General features: G+C 54.3%; 2 protein-coding genes across 2 annotated transcripts in view; both read left to right on the forward strand.

The window, feature by feature from the left end:
* Window positions 1–2,056: 2,056 nt before the first annotated feature.
* On the forward strand, window positions 2,057–5,857 carry SC5D (sterol-C5-desaturase). The gene is made up of 5 exons (XM_030964915.1): window positions 2,057–2,112; window positions 2,634–2,851; window positions 3,490–3,622; window positions 4,060–4,160; window positions 4,641–5,857. The coding sequence occupies exons 2-5, from the start codon at window positions 2,642–2,644 to the stop codon at window positions 5,103–5,105; spliced, it is 909 nt and encodes a 302-aa protein (XP_030820775.1). The 5' UTR covers window positions 2,057–2,112; window positions 2,634–2,641; the 3' UTR covers window positions 5,106–5,857.
* Window positions 5,858–11,757: 5,900 nt separating this feature from the next.
* Window positions 11,758–13,533, forward strand: part of SORL1 (sortilin related receptor 1) — a 56,613-nt gene continuing 54,837 nt past the window's right edge. The window contains 1 exon segment of the mRNA XM_030964866.1: window positions 11,758–11,836. The gene's annotated coding sequence lies outside the window, so the exon portion shown is untranslated.

Here is a 13,533-nt window from a genome sequence, read left to right on the forward strand (position 1 = left end):
AAACGGCTGCGTGGGAATAAAAAGTGTTGTAATCCTTCGTAAGCACCGGCTCCTGTGTGATGGGGGTGAGCAGCAGCAGGGCCTGGGAGGGCACCACAGCTGCCAAGAGACCCTGGGAGGGATGGACAGGGAGTTTTGGGGTGCCAGGCAGGGGCACAGCAGAGCTGAGGGCAGGGCTGGAGTGTGCGTCTGGCAGATGCCCACCAAAATGAGCAAGAGAAACCCTAAACTTCATAACTGCCATCAAGCAAACCCCAGAAAGATGCAAAGTGACCCCAGAGCGTGTGGAGAGAGCGAGTTTGACCTCAAGAAACCCTGATGGCCTGAAGGAACCACAAGTTTTAAAGGTTGATCTCCAGTAATCCCAAAATGACCTAAATAACCCCAAATGTGTCCTAAAGGAATCTCAAAGTTTTCTGGAGAGAGTTTGAACTCGAATAACCTCAATGGCCTATAGTAACCCCAAATTTTAAGGATTGACCTGTAGTATCTCCAAAATGACCTAAAGGAACCCCAAAATTTTTGTGAGAGAGCGAGTTTGACCTATAGTAACCCAAATGACCTATAGTAATCCCAAATTTTAATTTTTGACCTCAAGTAACCCCAAAATGACTTGTAGTAACCCCAAAATTACCTGTGGTAACCCCAAAAGTGACCTAAAGGAACCCCAAAATATTCAGGAGAGAGAGAGTTTGACCTCAAGTAACCCCAATGACCTATAGTAACCCCAATGACCTCTAGTAACCTCAAAATGACCTCTAGTAACCCCAAATTTTAATTGTGGCCCTCTAGTAACCCACAAAATGCTGAAAGTAATCCCAAAGTGCTCTATAGAGAGCGAGTTTGACCTTAAGAAACCCAAGCTAATTAAAATTCAGGGCTATTAGAGGTCATTGGAGTTACTATAGGTCATTGGGGTTACTTGAGGTCAAAGTCATTCTCTCCTGAAAATTTTGGGGTTACTTTAGGTCACTTTTGGGGTTACTACAGGTCGTTTTGGAGTTATTACAGGTCATTTTGGGGTTACTTGAGGTCAAAAATTAAAATTTGAGGTTCCTATAGGTCATTTGGGTTACTATAGGTCAAACTCACTCTCTTCTGAAAATTTTGGGGTTACTTTAAGTCACTTTTGGGGTTACTAGGAGTCATTCTGCGGTTACTAGAGTTCAACCCATAAAATTTGGGGTTCCTATAGGTCATTTGGGTTACTATAGGTCAAACTCGCCCTCTGCAGAAAATACTGGGGTTACTAGAGGCCATTGTGGGGTTATTCGAGGTCAACCATTAAGATTTGGGGTTGCTGTAGGTCAGTGGGGTCATTAGAGATCAAACTCTCTCTCTCTCCAAAGCACTTTGCGGTTAATTTTGTCCCAGATGGATAAAAAAGTGCATAAAACATATGGAATTTTTTGGAGTCCCAGATATATCTATAGCTATCCATATCATCTATGCCTATCTATATCATCTATATATCTATAGCTATAGAGATATACACACTTATATGTAGATAGATATAGATATCTCTATATATAAATATCTCTTTTTATATACATATATATAGATAGATATCTATATATCTATCTATATAACTATATATCTATATATAGATACCTATATATATATATATATATATTTATCCATATATATCTAGATATATCTATATATAGAGAGATAGATAGATAGATAGATAGATAGCTATATACACATATATTTTTATATATGCACACATATATATTTCCCATATATATTTGGGAAATATATATATATGTTGTTCACAACCAAGGGGACAGCAGGGAAGGGGCCCGGAGCAGGCAGAATTCCACAAAATTCCCCAAAATTCCCTAAAATTCCCCGTCCTGCGGCGCTCCGCACGCCCCGCCCAGACCACGCCCCGTCCCGACCACGCCCAACGTCAGGCCACGCCCTCTGGACACGCCCCCGACACGCCCATCCAATGGCTACGCCCCCTGCTCATGACTCCGCCCCTTTCTGCGCACTGACGTCACCGCCCGAGGTGGCGCGAGCCCTTCCGCCGGTGACGTCACGTGGCGCTACCGCGCGGCCCCGCCCCCGGCCCGCCCCCGCCCCGCGCCGCTCCGGGACCCCGGGCAGGTACCGGGGATGGGGGGATCGGGATGGGGGTTCGGGATGGGGGATTTGGGTACCGGGATGGTGGGCACGGGGTGGGGGCACCGCCGGCACGACCCCCGCGCTCCCCGCGCGTCCGTCCCCGCCGCTGGCCGGGCCACCTGCGGCTCCCGGACACGGTGACCCCCCCCTTGGCCGCCTACCCTGCCCGGGGCATCGCCGCGCAGGGCACGGAACGGAGCCCCATGTGCTGCCCCTAAAGGGGTTTCGCGCCCCAGACCCACATCCCGCTGTCACCCGTCCCGCTGTCCCCTGCCCTAAGTGCCCCCTCCCGCAGCACAGCGCGCAGAATTAGGGGAGGCCCCCACTCCTGCACCTGCCCTGCTTCACACCCACACCGTGCGCGTCCCAGATCTGCTCCCCAGCCCCGGCTGGGGCCACCCAGCCAGACAGACAGCATGCCAACCCTGCCAACCCCTGCCCACATCCCGGCGGGCACCGACATCCCGTGCTGGGCTCGGTCACAGCGACTCCTCTTCGCGCAGGAGCCACCATGGATCTGGTCCTGGAAGCCGCGGACCGGCACCTCCTGACGCCCTACGTGTACCCGGCGGGGTGGCCCGAGGCCGAGCCGTGCCGGCAGCTCCTCAGCCTTTTTGTCATCACCAACCTGGGCGCCCTCGTCCTCTACCTGCTCTTCGGCACCCTCAGCTACTACTTCATCTTTGACCACGAGCTCAAGAAACATCCCCAGTTCCTGGAGGTGAGTGCACCTTGCTCACTGTCCCCCTCGCCATCCCCTTGTCCATCCAAGTGTCACCTGCCAGTGGTGTGCATGGGCTGTCCCCGCTGTCACATCCACCCCTGTCTGCCTTCTCTTGCCCTCCATCATCCCTGTGCCACATCCCACTGACCCCAACACCCAGCTGGAGCACAGCTGTCCCTGTATGAGCAGCACCCTGTGTCCCACACCATGGCACAGATGCCATGACAAAGGGGTGGCCAAGACGCCAGCCCTCCCAGCCTTAGGAGGGGCACTGTGGCTCTCAGATGTCCCCTGTGCCCCACAGAACCAGGTGGAGATGTCCCCTGTGCCCCTGACCTTTATTGCCACACCCCACAGAACCAGGTAGAAATGTCCCCTGTGCCCCCTGACCCCTCTTGCCACACCCAACAGAAGCACGTGAGCTGGGAAATGTCCCCTGACCCCTTTTGCCACACCCCACAGAACCAGGTGAGCCAGGAGATGTCCCCTGTGCCCCCTGACCTGTTGTCACACCCACAGAGCCAGGTGAGCCAGGAGATGTCCCCTGTGCCCCCTGACCCTGTTGTCACACCCACAGAACCAGGTGAGCCAGGAGATGTCCCCTGTGCCCCCTGACCCTGTTGTCACACCCACAGAACCAGGTGAGCCGGGAGATCTCCTACGCCCTGCGCTCCCTGCCCTGGATCAGTGTCCCCACCGTCGCCCTGTTCTTCGCCGAGGTGCGGGGCTACAGCAAACTCTACGACAACATCGAGGACTCCCCGTATGGTGAGTGACCTCCCTGCACCCCCTGCCACAGCAGGGTCCCCTCCCCACCTGGGTCACCTCCCTCAGACCCCATTTCTCATGGTGACAACCCCAGGAAATCCTCCTGGGTACCTCCTGTCCCTTTTGGCCTGTCAGCCAAAATCCCAGGTTCTCTGTAGGGGAGGCACCCAGACACTCAGGTGTCACTCAGGGTTGTGTCCCCCTCCTTGACACACTGCACCCTGCACAAGAGATCCTTCCCTTCCCTGGGCACAGCTCCCAGTGAAACAGCCCCTGACTCACCTGCCCTGAGTCACGTGGGACAGCCTGAGCCTGTCACCTCAGTGTGGCAGCCCCTGACAGGACTCCGATGTGTCTCCCACCACGAGGACCATTGTGGAGACCCTCACAATGCCCACCTGTGCCACTTCTAACAACCCTGTTCCCCCCCTCCCCAGGCTGGTCTGGTGTCTTCCTCAGCATGCTGTCCTTCCTCTTCTTCACTGACATGGGCATCTACTGGATACACCGTGGTCTCCACCACAAGCTGTTCTATAAGGTATGGGACAGGACAGGGGGCTCTGGAGAAGAGTCCTTGTCCTGCTCTGGTGACATTTCCAAGCTGCATGCTGGGGTGGGAGTGGCTGAACAAGGCTTCACCGTGTGACGGTCGTCAATACACTTTCAATTAACCTTCCTCTGTATTTCCTAGTATCAAAAACAATAACCAACTGTCACCATCACTCCATAACCACCCCCAAACAAACATAGAATTAACCCCAGAACTACCCCCCCAAAAAAACCAAACAGAAATACAAGCCATGATCATAAATCATCAACAAATCCCCCACAAATTTTACGTTCTTGTAGCTTATAAAAAGCATGACACTGAAGATGTCAAGCTGAGAGCCCTTTAGGGTACATGTCCCCCTCTCAGTTTGGGTGGTGGTGGCTCAAACAGCATCCCTTGGGGCCATGAATCTAGCTGGGGGACCCTCTAAAAGGTGCCACCCTGACTGACAGCCCCGTGTCCCCGCAGCGCTTCCACAAGCCCCACCACCTGTGGAAGATCGCCACGCCCTTCGCCAGCCACGCCTTCCACCCCGTGGATGGCTTCATGCAGAGCCTGCCCTACCACATCTACCCCTTCCTGTTCCCCCTGCACAAAGTCACCTACCTGGGCCTCTACATCTTCGTCAACGTCTGGACCATCTCCATCCACGACGGCGATTACCGCGTGCCGCGGCCGCTGCGGCACATCATCAACGGCTCTGCCCACCACACCGACCACCACCTGTACTTCGACTACAACTACGGGCAGTACTTCACCCTCTGGGACAAGATTGGGGGTTCTTACAAGAGCCCCACGTCCTTTGAGGGCAAAGGCCCCCACGATTATTTGCGCAAGCTCCGAGAGAAAGATCCAGGAGCGCCCAACGGCATCGGAGCCTCCAAGAAAGACCCGGGAGCATCCAACGGCACCGTGGCCTCCAAGACTGAGTAGGCTTCCTCTGAGTGTGTCCCTTCTCTGGTTGGATCTTGTCCCGTTCCTCACCAGCCACCCAAGACTGTTTCCCACGGACAAAGAGCCCCTGATGATGTGATCAGCGTGCGGTGATTTTTGGTGAGCGCCTGGCCTGCCCCGCTCCCAAACGGCGGCGTGTCCGGCCTCGCTCCACACCACAGATCTGCCCTGGTTTTCCTACTGCTTCCCCTCTCAGCTCCCTTTGGATCTCTGCTAAGGTCCCTGCGCTGCTCTAGTGCTGTGCTGATGCTTGGCAAGAAGAATAACATGGCACAAATAGAACAGTAACATGGCACAAATTAACGTGACTCGTGGCAGGGTCTTTGTTCCGCTGCTGCGCCCCTTTGTTGGTCCCATCATGGTGTCCATTGGGACAGGCTGTATTTTGGAAAAAAGCCTACCTTTTGGAGGTGGTGTGGCTTCTTCTGATGGCTCCCTTGGTGGGACTTCTTGCACTCAGCCTCATTCCTCTCGCCCGGAGCTGTCCCGTGGAAATACAATGCCTGTGGGACAGAGGCAGGCTTTGAGTCTTGTGGGTCTCTCGAGCTCCCTGAGAACACTGAGGGGAAAGAGAGGAGGACCAGACACCCAGATGTGAGGGGCAGGAGCTTCTCCTCACTCAAGGGTTCGTGGCCAGCTTCCCCCCTTAAGGGCCGGTGTGTTTCCTGCTGAAATCTGGTCACCCCAGCTTTGGGGTGAGCCAAGTTTAATAAATCTCAATTGCCAACTTGCCTGCTGTTTGCTCCCTTCTCCCTGGCTCCTGGGGCAGCCTCTTTCTGCCCTACAGCACCCATGAGGGGCTTGGCACGGAGCTGTGCTGTGCTGGCGGCAAATTTGGGCCAAAACAGCAGAAGATGGGCAAAACACGGAATGGCCAGAGCCACCTCCAGTGGCCCAAACCTCCTTAGGTGTGACCGTGTGTGACACCTGTGCTTTCCCGCTCCCTGCTCCCCAGTTTCACCAGTCCCTGGAGCCCTGCTGCCCTTGCTGGGGATGGAGGCCCCTCTGTGAGTCCCTTGCAGTGGTGACAGCCCCTCTGTGAGTCCCTTCCTGGGGATGGAGGTGTGACGGTGGTCACAAGGGTTCTTGGGATGAAGGAAGAGACGTAGATCTGACTCCATGATCAGAAGGCTTGATTTATTATTTTATGATATATAGATCTATTTAAACTATACTAAAAAGAAAAGGAAAGGAGAGTTGCCAGAGGCTGCTACCTAACCTTAGAATAGAAAAGTAAAGAATGAAAACAAAGGAGCTCTCTCCGACTCTGTAGGAGAGAATTCAGTCCTGGATTGGCCACTAACTACAAACATCCAAGCTGGGCCAATCCAGATGGACTTGTTGCATTCCACAGCAGCAGATAACCTATTGTTCATGTCTTGTTGCTGAACTTCTCAGCTTCAGCAGGAAAAATCCTGAGAGAGGATTTTTCACAGAAGAAATGTCTGTGACATGGAGGCCCCTCTGTGGGTCCCTGCAGTGGTGACAGCCCCTCTGCTCCTCGTCCAGCCTCAGCTGTCCCCAGGCCAAGGCCACACCACCACACCTGTGGCACCTGGGGAGCACGAGGGACACCTGCCTCACGTCCTGCCAGCACGGTCAGGCTCTGCCTTCCCCTTTTCACCATCCCAACCTGCTTTCCTCACGTGGACAGCACCCCTGACCCCTGTGTGCTGATTAACCCGGGGTCAAGGCACAGCCCAGATCAAACACGGTGACAACATCACACACCTTGGCCACCCTGATTCCCAACCCACTCTTGGCAAAGGCCCCAGGGTTCTCAAAACCCCGTCCTCCCACCTTAGCTGAGCCTGGGCGCCCCATCCTGGCACCTTTGGGACAGACAGTGACCCTCACAGGGCACTACATCTTCATTCCCACACAACGAAACTCCCTCAGGGACTCTGCCCAGAGCCACGGTGACCTCCTGTCCTGCAGGGGGACATCACTCTGAGCCAAGACCTCTGAAAGCCTTATCAGGAGGGTTTATAATTGTATGAATTGATGAAATTGCATCACTCGGGTGCGCAGTGCAGCCTCCCGGGGCCCTCCTGCCTGGCACTGCCCCGGGGTGGATCTGCAGCTCCCGGCACAGGCAGATCGTGCCCTGCCGGTCACACAGCCCCTGCCAAGGCTGTCACAGCCCCCGCGGTGGCCTCGGGGCTCTGGAACGGAGAGCAGCAGCTCTGGCTCTGCTCCCCTGATGCTGCTGTAGCCACAAGATGGGGATGTTGCTCACCACAGCCATGGCTGGAGCTGCACCTGCGTGGATGCCCTTCCTCCTCCTCCTCCTCCTCTGTCGCTATAGGACACCAAAGAACACAATCTCACACCGCTGTTCTCAAGGTGAAGGAAAAAAGGGAAGTTTATTTTCTGACTCCAACATTTATAGATTTCCAAAAGTGACAGTGAATTGGAGGGTGACAGTGACAGTGCCACCTCTCCAATGGCACTGGACAAACCAACCAGCCCATCAAATTTCTCCTCCTCCAGAAAGGAATGCAAAACAATGAGTTATTTACAGAAAGTGTGTGAGAAAGTTCGCTGCAAGAATATCAACATCAGAAAGCTTAGAAAATCTTAACAAAACCAGGGTGACACTCCTCCTCGTCCCCCCGGCGTGGGGCAGGAGGAGCTTTCTTAGAGGGCACACAGGGGCTGTCCCTGCTCCTGTTCCATGACCCCATTCCTCACGCTTTTCCTGGCATCAGAGCCTTTTCTGCTGATTTTTCTGCAAGAGCTGCCCTGTCCCACCCCACACAGAGCATTTCCTTCCCTCCTTTCACCCCCACACGTTTGTACCGCACACTGAACATCCCCCTCAGAGAGCCCCCAGCACACCCAGTGACCCCGTGGTGTGAGAATGCAACAGCTGGGTCCCTCTGACAGCCCTGAGCCCTGCAGGAAACCCTACAACCCTCATCATCCTCCGAGGAAGGCTCTGAGGCCAGTGCCATGGGCAGGATGCTGCCTTTGGCTCCTGGCATCCCTGTTTTGCTCCCTGATTCTGCTCCAGCAACCAGCAATGGCTCCTTCAAGCAGCTTTGCTCTCTCAGTGAGGCTTTGTGGCAATGGCTGTTCCAACCCCTCAGCCCCCCAAACCCTTTGGGAGATCTAAAGCTGAGAGAGGGAAAGGTCTCAAGGATGAGGGGAAGGAAAACCAGGGGGCCAGGGGCTCCTCACCTTGCTCTTGGAGTTCACAGCTTTTGCTGCTGATGAAATCCAGATGGACCTTAAAATAAACTCTGCACCATTCCCCTCTCCCCTTTACAACAACAACAAAAAAAAATACCTTGGCAAGGGAAACGTGTGTTTCTGCACAAAGAAAGAGCCATTCATCTGTGAGCATTTACCAGGGCTGGGCTCACCCAGGAGCTCCTGGCTGAAGCTCCCACCCTGTGCCCACTGCAGGGAGCTCACAGGGGCACAGGGACCCTTCCTACACCCTGCCAGAAGTGTGAAAAAGGGCTGGAAGAGAGACAGCAAACCCCCCAAACACCATTTCCCTCCATTCAGCACCTCAGCAAAGGCAGTTCCTCATTTCCTCCTATTTCTTGCTCTATTCCTGTTACAGTTGGAACCTGCTTTGCCTTTCTCCTAATCCTCACAACAAGAAATAAATGCACTGATGATTAACCAACGCTAAAACCCACCACGCTCATCAACACATTAGTTGCAAAATCTCAAAATTTAAAAAAAAAATCTAAAATTAACAAAGCAATATCACCACAGCTTCTCATCTCCAGGTCTTTTTTTCAGTCCTTCTCACCTGGCCCAGAGATGAGAAGGACTTTACCTTTCTCCTAATCCTGTCTCACAACAAGAAATAAATGCACTGATGATTAACCAACACTAAAACCCACCACGCTCATCAACACATCAGTTAGAAAAATCTCAAAATTTAAAAAAAATCTAAAAATAACAAACCAAAATCGCCACAATTCCTCATCTCCAGGTCCTTTTTGGGCCCTTCTCACCTGGCCCAGAGAGCAGTTGCCTGCAGGGATTCCCACACAACAAAACTGCCTCAGTGACTCTGCCCAGAGCCACGGTGACCTCCTGTCCTCCAGGGGGACATCACTCTGAGCCAAGACCTCTAAAAGCCTTATCAGGAGGGTTTATAATTGTATTGACCCGATAATTGAAATACACTAACTGGGTTTCTAGGTGAAAGCACCTCGGGGAAAGCTCTGGACAATGTTCCTGCTATTAAGGCAAGTGGAATAAGGGGCAGCACGACTGCCTTGGGGCTGTCCATGGGATTTACAGGCTCCCATTCCTTCACTGCTGGGCCACAACCTTTTTTATTTGTTGAATGGTGCATGAGAGGCAGAGGGGTTGAAAGCCATCAGTGTGTTCTCAGTACCTCAGAGACAGCAAACCCCCCCAAACACCATTTTCCTCCATTTAGCACCTCAGCAAAGACAGTTTCTCATTTCCTCCTATTTCTTACTCTATTCCTGTTATAGTCTGAACCTGCTTTGCCTTTCTCCTAATCCTATCTCACAACAAGAAATAAATGCACTGATGATTAACCAACACTAAAACCCACCACGCTCATCAACACATTAGTTTGAAAATCTCAAAATTAAAAAAAAAAAATCTAAAATTAACAAACCAAAATCGCTACAATTCCTCATCTCCAGGTCCTTTTTGAGCCCTTCTCATCTGGCCCAGAGATGAGAAGGACTTTACCTTTCTCCTAATCCTATCTCACAACAAGAAATAAATTCACTGATGATTAACCAACACTAAAACCCACCTGAGCCATTTCTTAGCAGCAAGACCATGCCTAAAAAACCACCAGTGCAGGAGATGAGGCTTGGTTGGTTATGCAGGGACAGCACAGGGCTGATGCCAGTGGGCACAATCTGATTTATTGGGGCAGCTCAAAGTGCTGGACTCCAGCAAATTTGGGCCAAAACAGCAGGAGATGGGCAAAGCAAGGATGCAGGGCAGGATGGGGGAGCAAGGATTTGAGGCAGGAGATTCAAATGACACTGGGAGATGACAGCAAAGGTGAGCTTGCCTGTTGCTCAGCCCCAGCTTGTCTCTCTAAATTGCTTTCTGAAAGGGATGCACAGTGACCAGGGCAGCAGCTCTAGGGGAATCCCACCCCTGGGAGCCCAGCACTTTGAGCTGCCCCAATAAATCAGAGTTGTGGCTGCTGGCATCAGTCCTGTGCTGTCCCTGCACAACCAACCAAGCATCAGCTCCTGCCCTTTGCTGAGTTATGGGCACGTTGCCTGTGCCAAGTGTTCTGTGGGGAGCACACGGGCACTGGCACAGCTCAAACCCACCTGCCATGGCTGGGAGAGGGGGCACAAAGCCCTGGAGAGACGCTGAGGGTTTCTGGCTTCCTGCTCCCACCTTGCTCACCTTCCCAGCTCTGCCCAGGTAAAAACACGGCAGAAATCGAGACACTTTCCACTATCCCAGGTTGCTCCAAGGCACATCCAACCCAGCCTTGGACAATCCCAGGGATGGGACAGCCAGAGCTTCTCTGGGCAACCTGTGCCAGGGTCTCACCACCTCACAGGGAGGAATTTCCTCCTAACATCCAATCTAACCCTACCCTTTGCCAGTTTGAAGCCTTTCCCCTTTGCCCTGTCACTCCACATGCTCCTAAACAGCTTCTTTACTTCAACACAGTTTCCTTTCATTCACTCTTGCTCCCTTCAACTCGATTTCCGGCTGCTTCATTTCTCTTTACTCCATTTCACAGAAATGAACTTGAACTTATTATTTCACTCCATCTCGACGCGAAGAGAGGGAGAGGGAGAAAAAGAAGAGGAGAAAGAGCAGGGAAAAGGAGAGGGAGAGGAGATGCAGGGAGAGGGGCTGGAGTTAATCCATTTCACAGAAATTCACCAGAACTTATTTCACTCCATCTTATCGTGAAGCCAGGAGCATCCTCAGGAGAGGCCAAAAACACAGAGAGGGAAGAAAAAGAAGAAGAGGGAAGAAAAGAGGGAAGAAGAAAAAGAAGAGGGAAGAAAAGAGCGAGAAGAGGGGAGGGGGCCCGAGCTTTAGTCCATTTCACAGAAATCCAGCAGAACTTATTTCACTCCATCTCGTGAATCTCGGGGAGCCGAGCATCCTCCGGAGAGGCCGAAAAACACGGAGAGGGAAGAAAAAGAAGAGGGAAGAAACGAGCGAGAAGGAGGCAAGAAGAGGGGAGGGGGCCCGAGCTTTAATCCATTTCACAGAAATTCACCAGAACTTATTTCACTGCATCTCGTCGGGAAGCCGAGCATCCTCCGGAGAGGCCGAAAAGGACGGAGAGGCAAGAAAAAGAGGAAGAGGGAAGAAAGGAGCGAGAAGGAGGCGAGCAGAGGGGAGGGGGCCCGAGCCTCGGTGCCCGCGGGGGGGGCTCGCAGCGGCGGCGCTCGCTGCCCATGCACATTCTCTCCGGGCGGCGGCGCGGCTGCCGCTCCTCCCGGCCCCGCTCGGCCCCGCTCGGCTCCGCTCCGCCCGGCCCCGGCGGCACGAACATGGCGACACGGAGCTGCGGCGGGGCCGGCCGTGCCTCCGCGCTCCCCCGCCGGCTGCTGCCGCTCCTCGCGCTGCTGCTGCTGCTGCCGCCGGTGCCGGTTCCAGCCCGCTCCCCGCCGCTGCTGCTGCTCCGCGCCCCGCCGGCCCCCGCCGAGCCCCCGCGGGGCCGCCGCGCCGCGCCGCGCCCGCCCGAGCCCATCCAGGTGTACGGACAGGTGAGCCCGCACCGCGGCTGGACGGGGGGCACGGACACCGCTCCGACCCCCGAGCTCCATCCATCCATCCATCCATCACCCCCCGCTCCACATCCTGCCCGGGGGTCGCGCCCGGGCACGGGTCGGTGCTGCGTTCGCGGCTCTCCATGCCCGCATCCCCGGCGGTACCCGCGGGCTCGGAGGGAGCAGCCAAGGGCACGCAGCGGGGATTGGGGCCGGGAAGGGACAGCGATTCCCTGCGGGCAGCGGCGCCGTGAGCCGGGGATGCTCGCCGTGAGCTGGGCAGGGGGAGGTGACGCCGGGGGAAACCATGGCTCTGTGCGAGGCGCCGTGTCCTTCCTTCCCCGCGATCACGGCTCCTGGCGTGCCCGAGCCATCCTCCGCTGATCCTCGGGAAAGAAGGGGAGCAGAGCCGCTCACGGCAGGAAAGCACAGAAACTGCTATTGCTGAAAGTATCCCTGCTCGGGCTCGATTCACTGGCAAGTTTTTGCTGCCAGGACCGTGAAGGCTCCCCCTCAGCCCTTCTTTTCCATCTCTTTTGGGTGGTGATGACAAATTTCACTTGGACTTTCGGCTGGGGAAGGCTTCAGCCTTTTAAAGGTTCTACTTTATTTTTGATGCACCCACATGCCCTCTGCACTTCTCTGCCCTACTTGATCCTCCTTGCTGACACTGCCTGTGTCCCCATCACGTGCCCAAAATGCTGCTGGGGGGGGACCAGCCCACAGAGGGACATGGCACACTTGGGGAAAGGCTTTGAGCCTTCAGTGACATCTGCCTTTGCCTCCTTGGACGGTGCTTTCCCCCCTGGTCCTCTATAATTTCCCCTTTTTGCTACTTGTAGGATCAGAAGGAGCCAGTCACGAGGCAGGGCTGGCCCTGGAGCTGCTGGAGGGGCACATGCAGGGCTGGTGCTGCTCCTAAAGCCCTTCTGTTCCCTTGTTTAGGGAAAAGCTGTTCCTCCTCCCCTTGAAAATCTGCTTCGCCTCCTCTACCTCCTCAGCGTTTGGCTGTTTTTAGCATAACACAGCTACCCCATTTTAGAAGAAAACATGACACTTGTCTCTCATCCACGGCAAGACATTGGTGGCACTTTCCCTTCTGTCTCCCCATGCCTTCCATCCTGCCACGTAGAGAGCAGCTCCAGCAGGGATGTCCCTGTCACCTGCACAGGAGCTGCAGACCCAGGAGGGTGCAGTGACCCTGTCACAATCCAGAACAGGACTAATAGGAAGCGGTGGGAGTTCAACAGTTTGCCACTGTTTGGGATTTTCTCATTGCCTCAAGCTTCCAGAAGGGATTGGCCTGGGGAATGGAGCTGCTCTCACTGGCAGCAGAGCACACAGCACCCGTCCCTTGCTCTGCTGTGGGGCAGGACACACAGATTTTACAGCCCAGGTGTGTCACCAGGAAGAGTTGCTCAGCGCTAAACAACATTTCTGAGTTCTCTACAGCGCTTTAAATCAGGGCTCTGCCTTGATAGAATGGACAAGAGGGAGCCTGTGTGCCCTGGGCTGCGTTACAGATCTGAGCACACGAGTTACTAATGCCTGGCAAGCTGGAGAAGCCGTGCAGCACCGTGCTCCGGGGTCCCGTGCCTGGTCACAAGCACCCAGCAATCCCCGTGACCCCCCCTCCCCCAGCTCTCTGGCACTCCAACAGCAGCAGAAAATCAAAGTGCAGTCAAAGCACTCCT

The sequence above is a fragment of the Camarhynchus parvulus genome, chromosome 24 (assembly GCF_901933205.1).
Source record: "Camarhynchus parvulus chromosome 24, STF_HiC, whole genome shotgun sequence".
Lineage (NCBI taxonomy): Eukaryota > Metazoa > Chordata > Aves > Passeriformes > Thraupidae > Camarhynchus > Camarhynchus parvulus.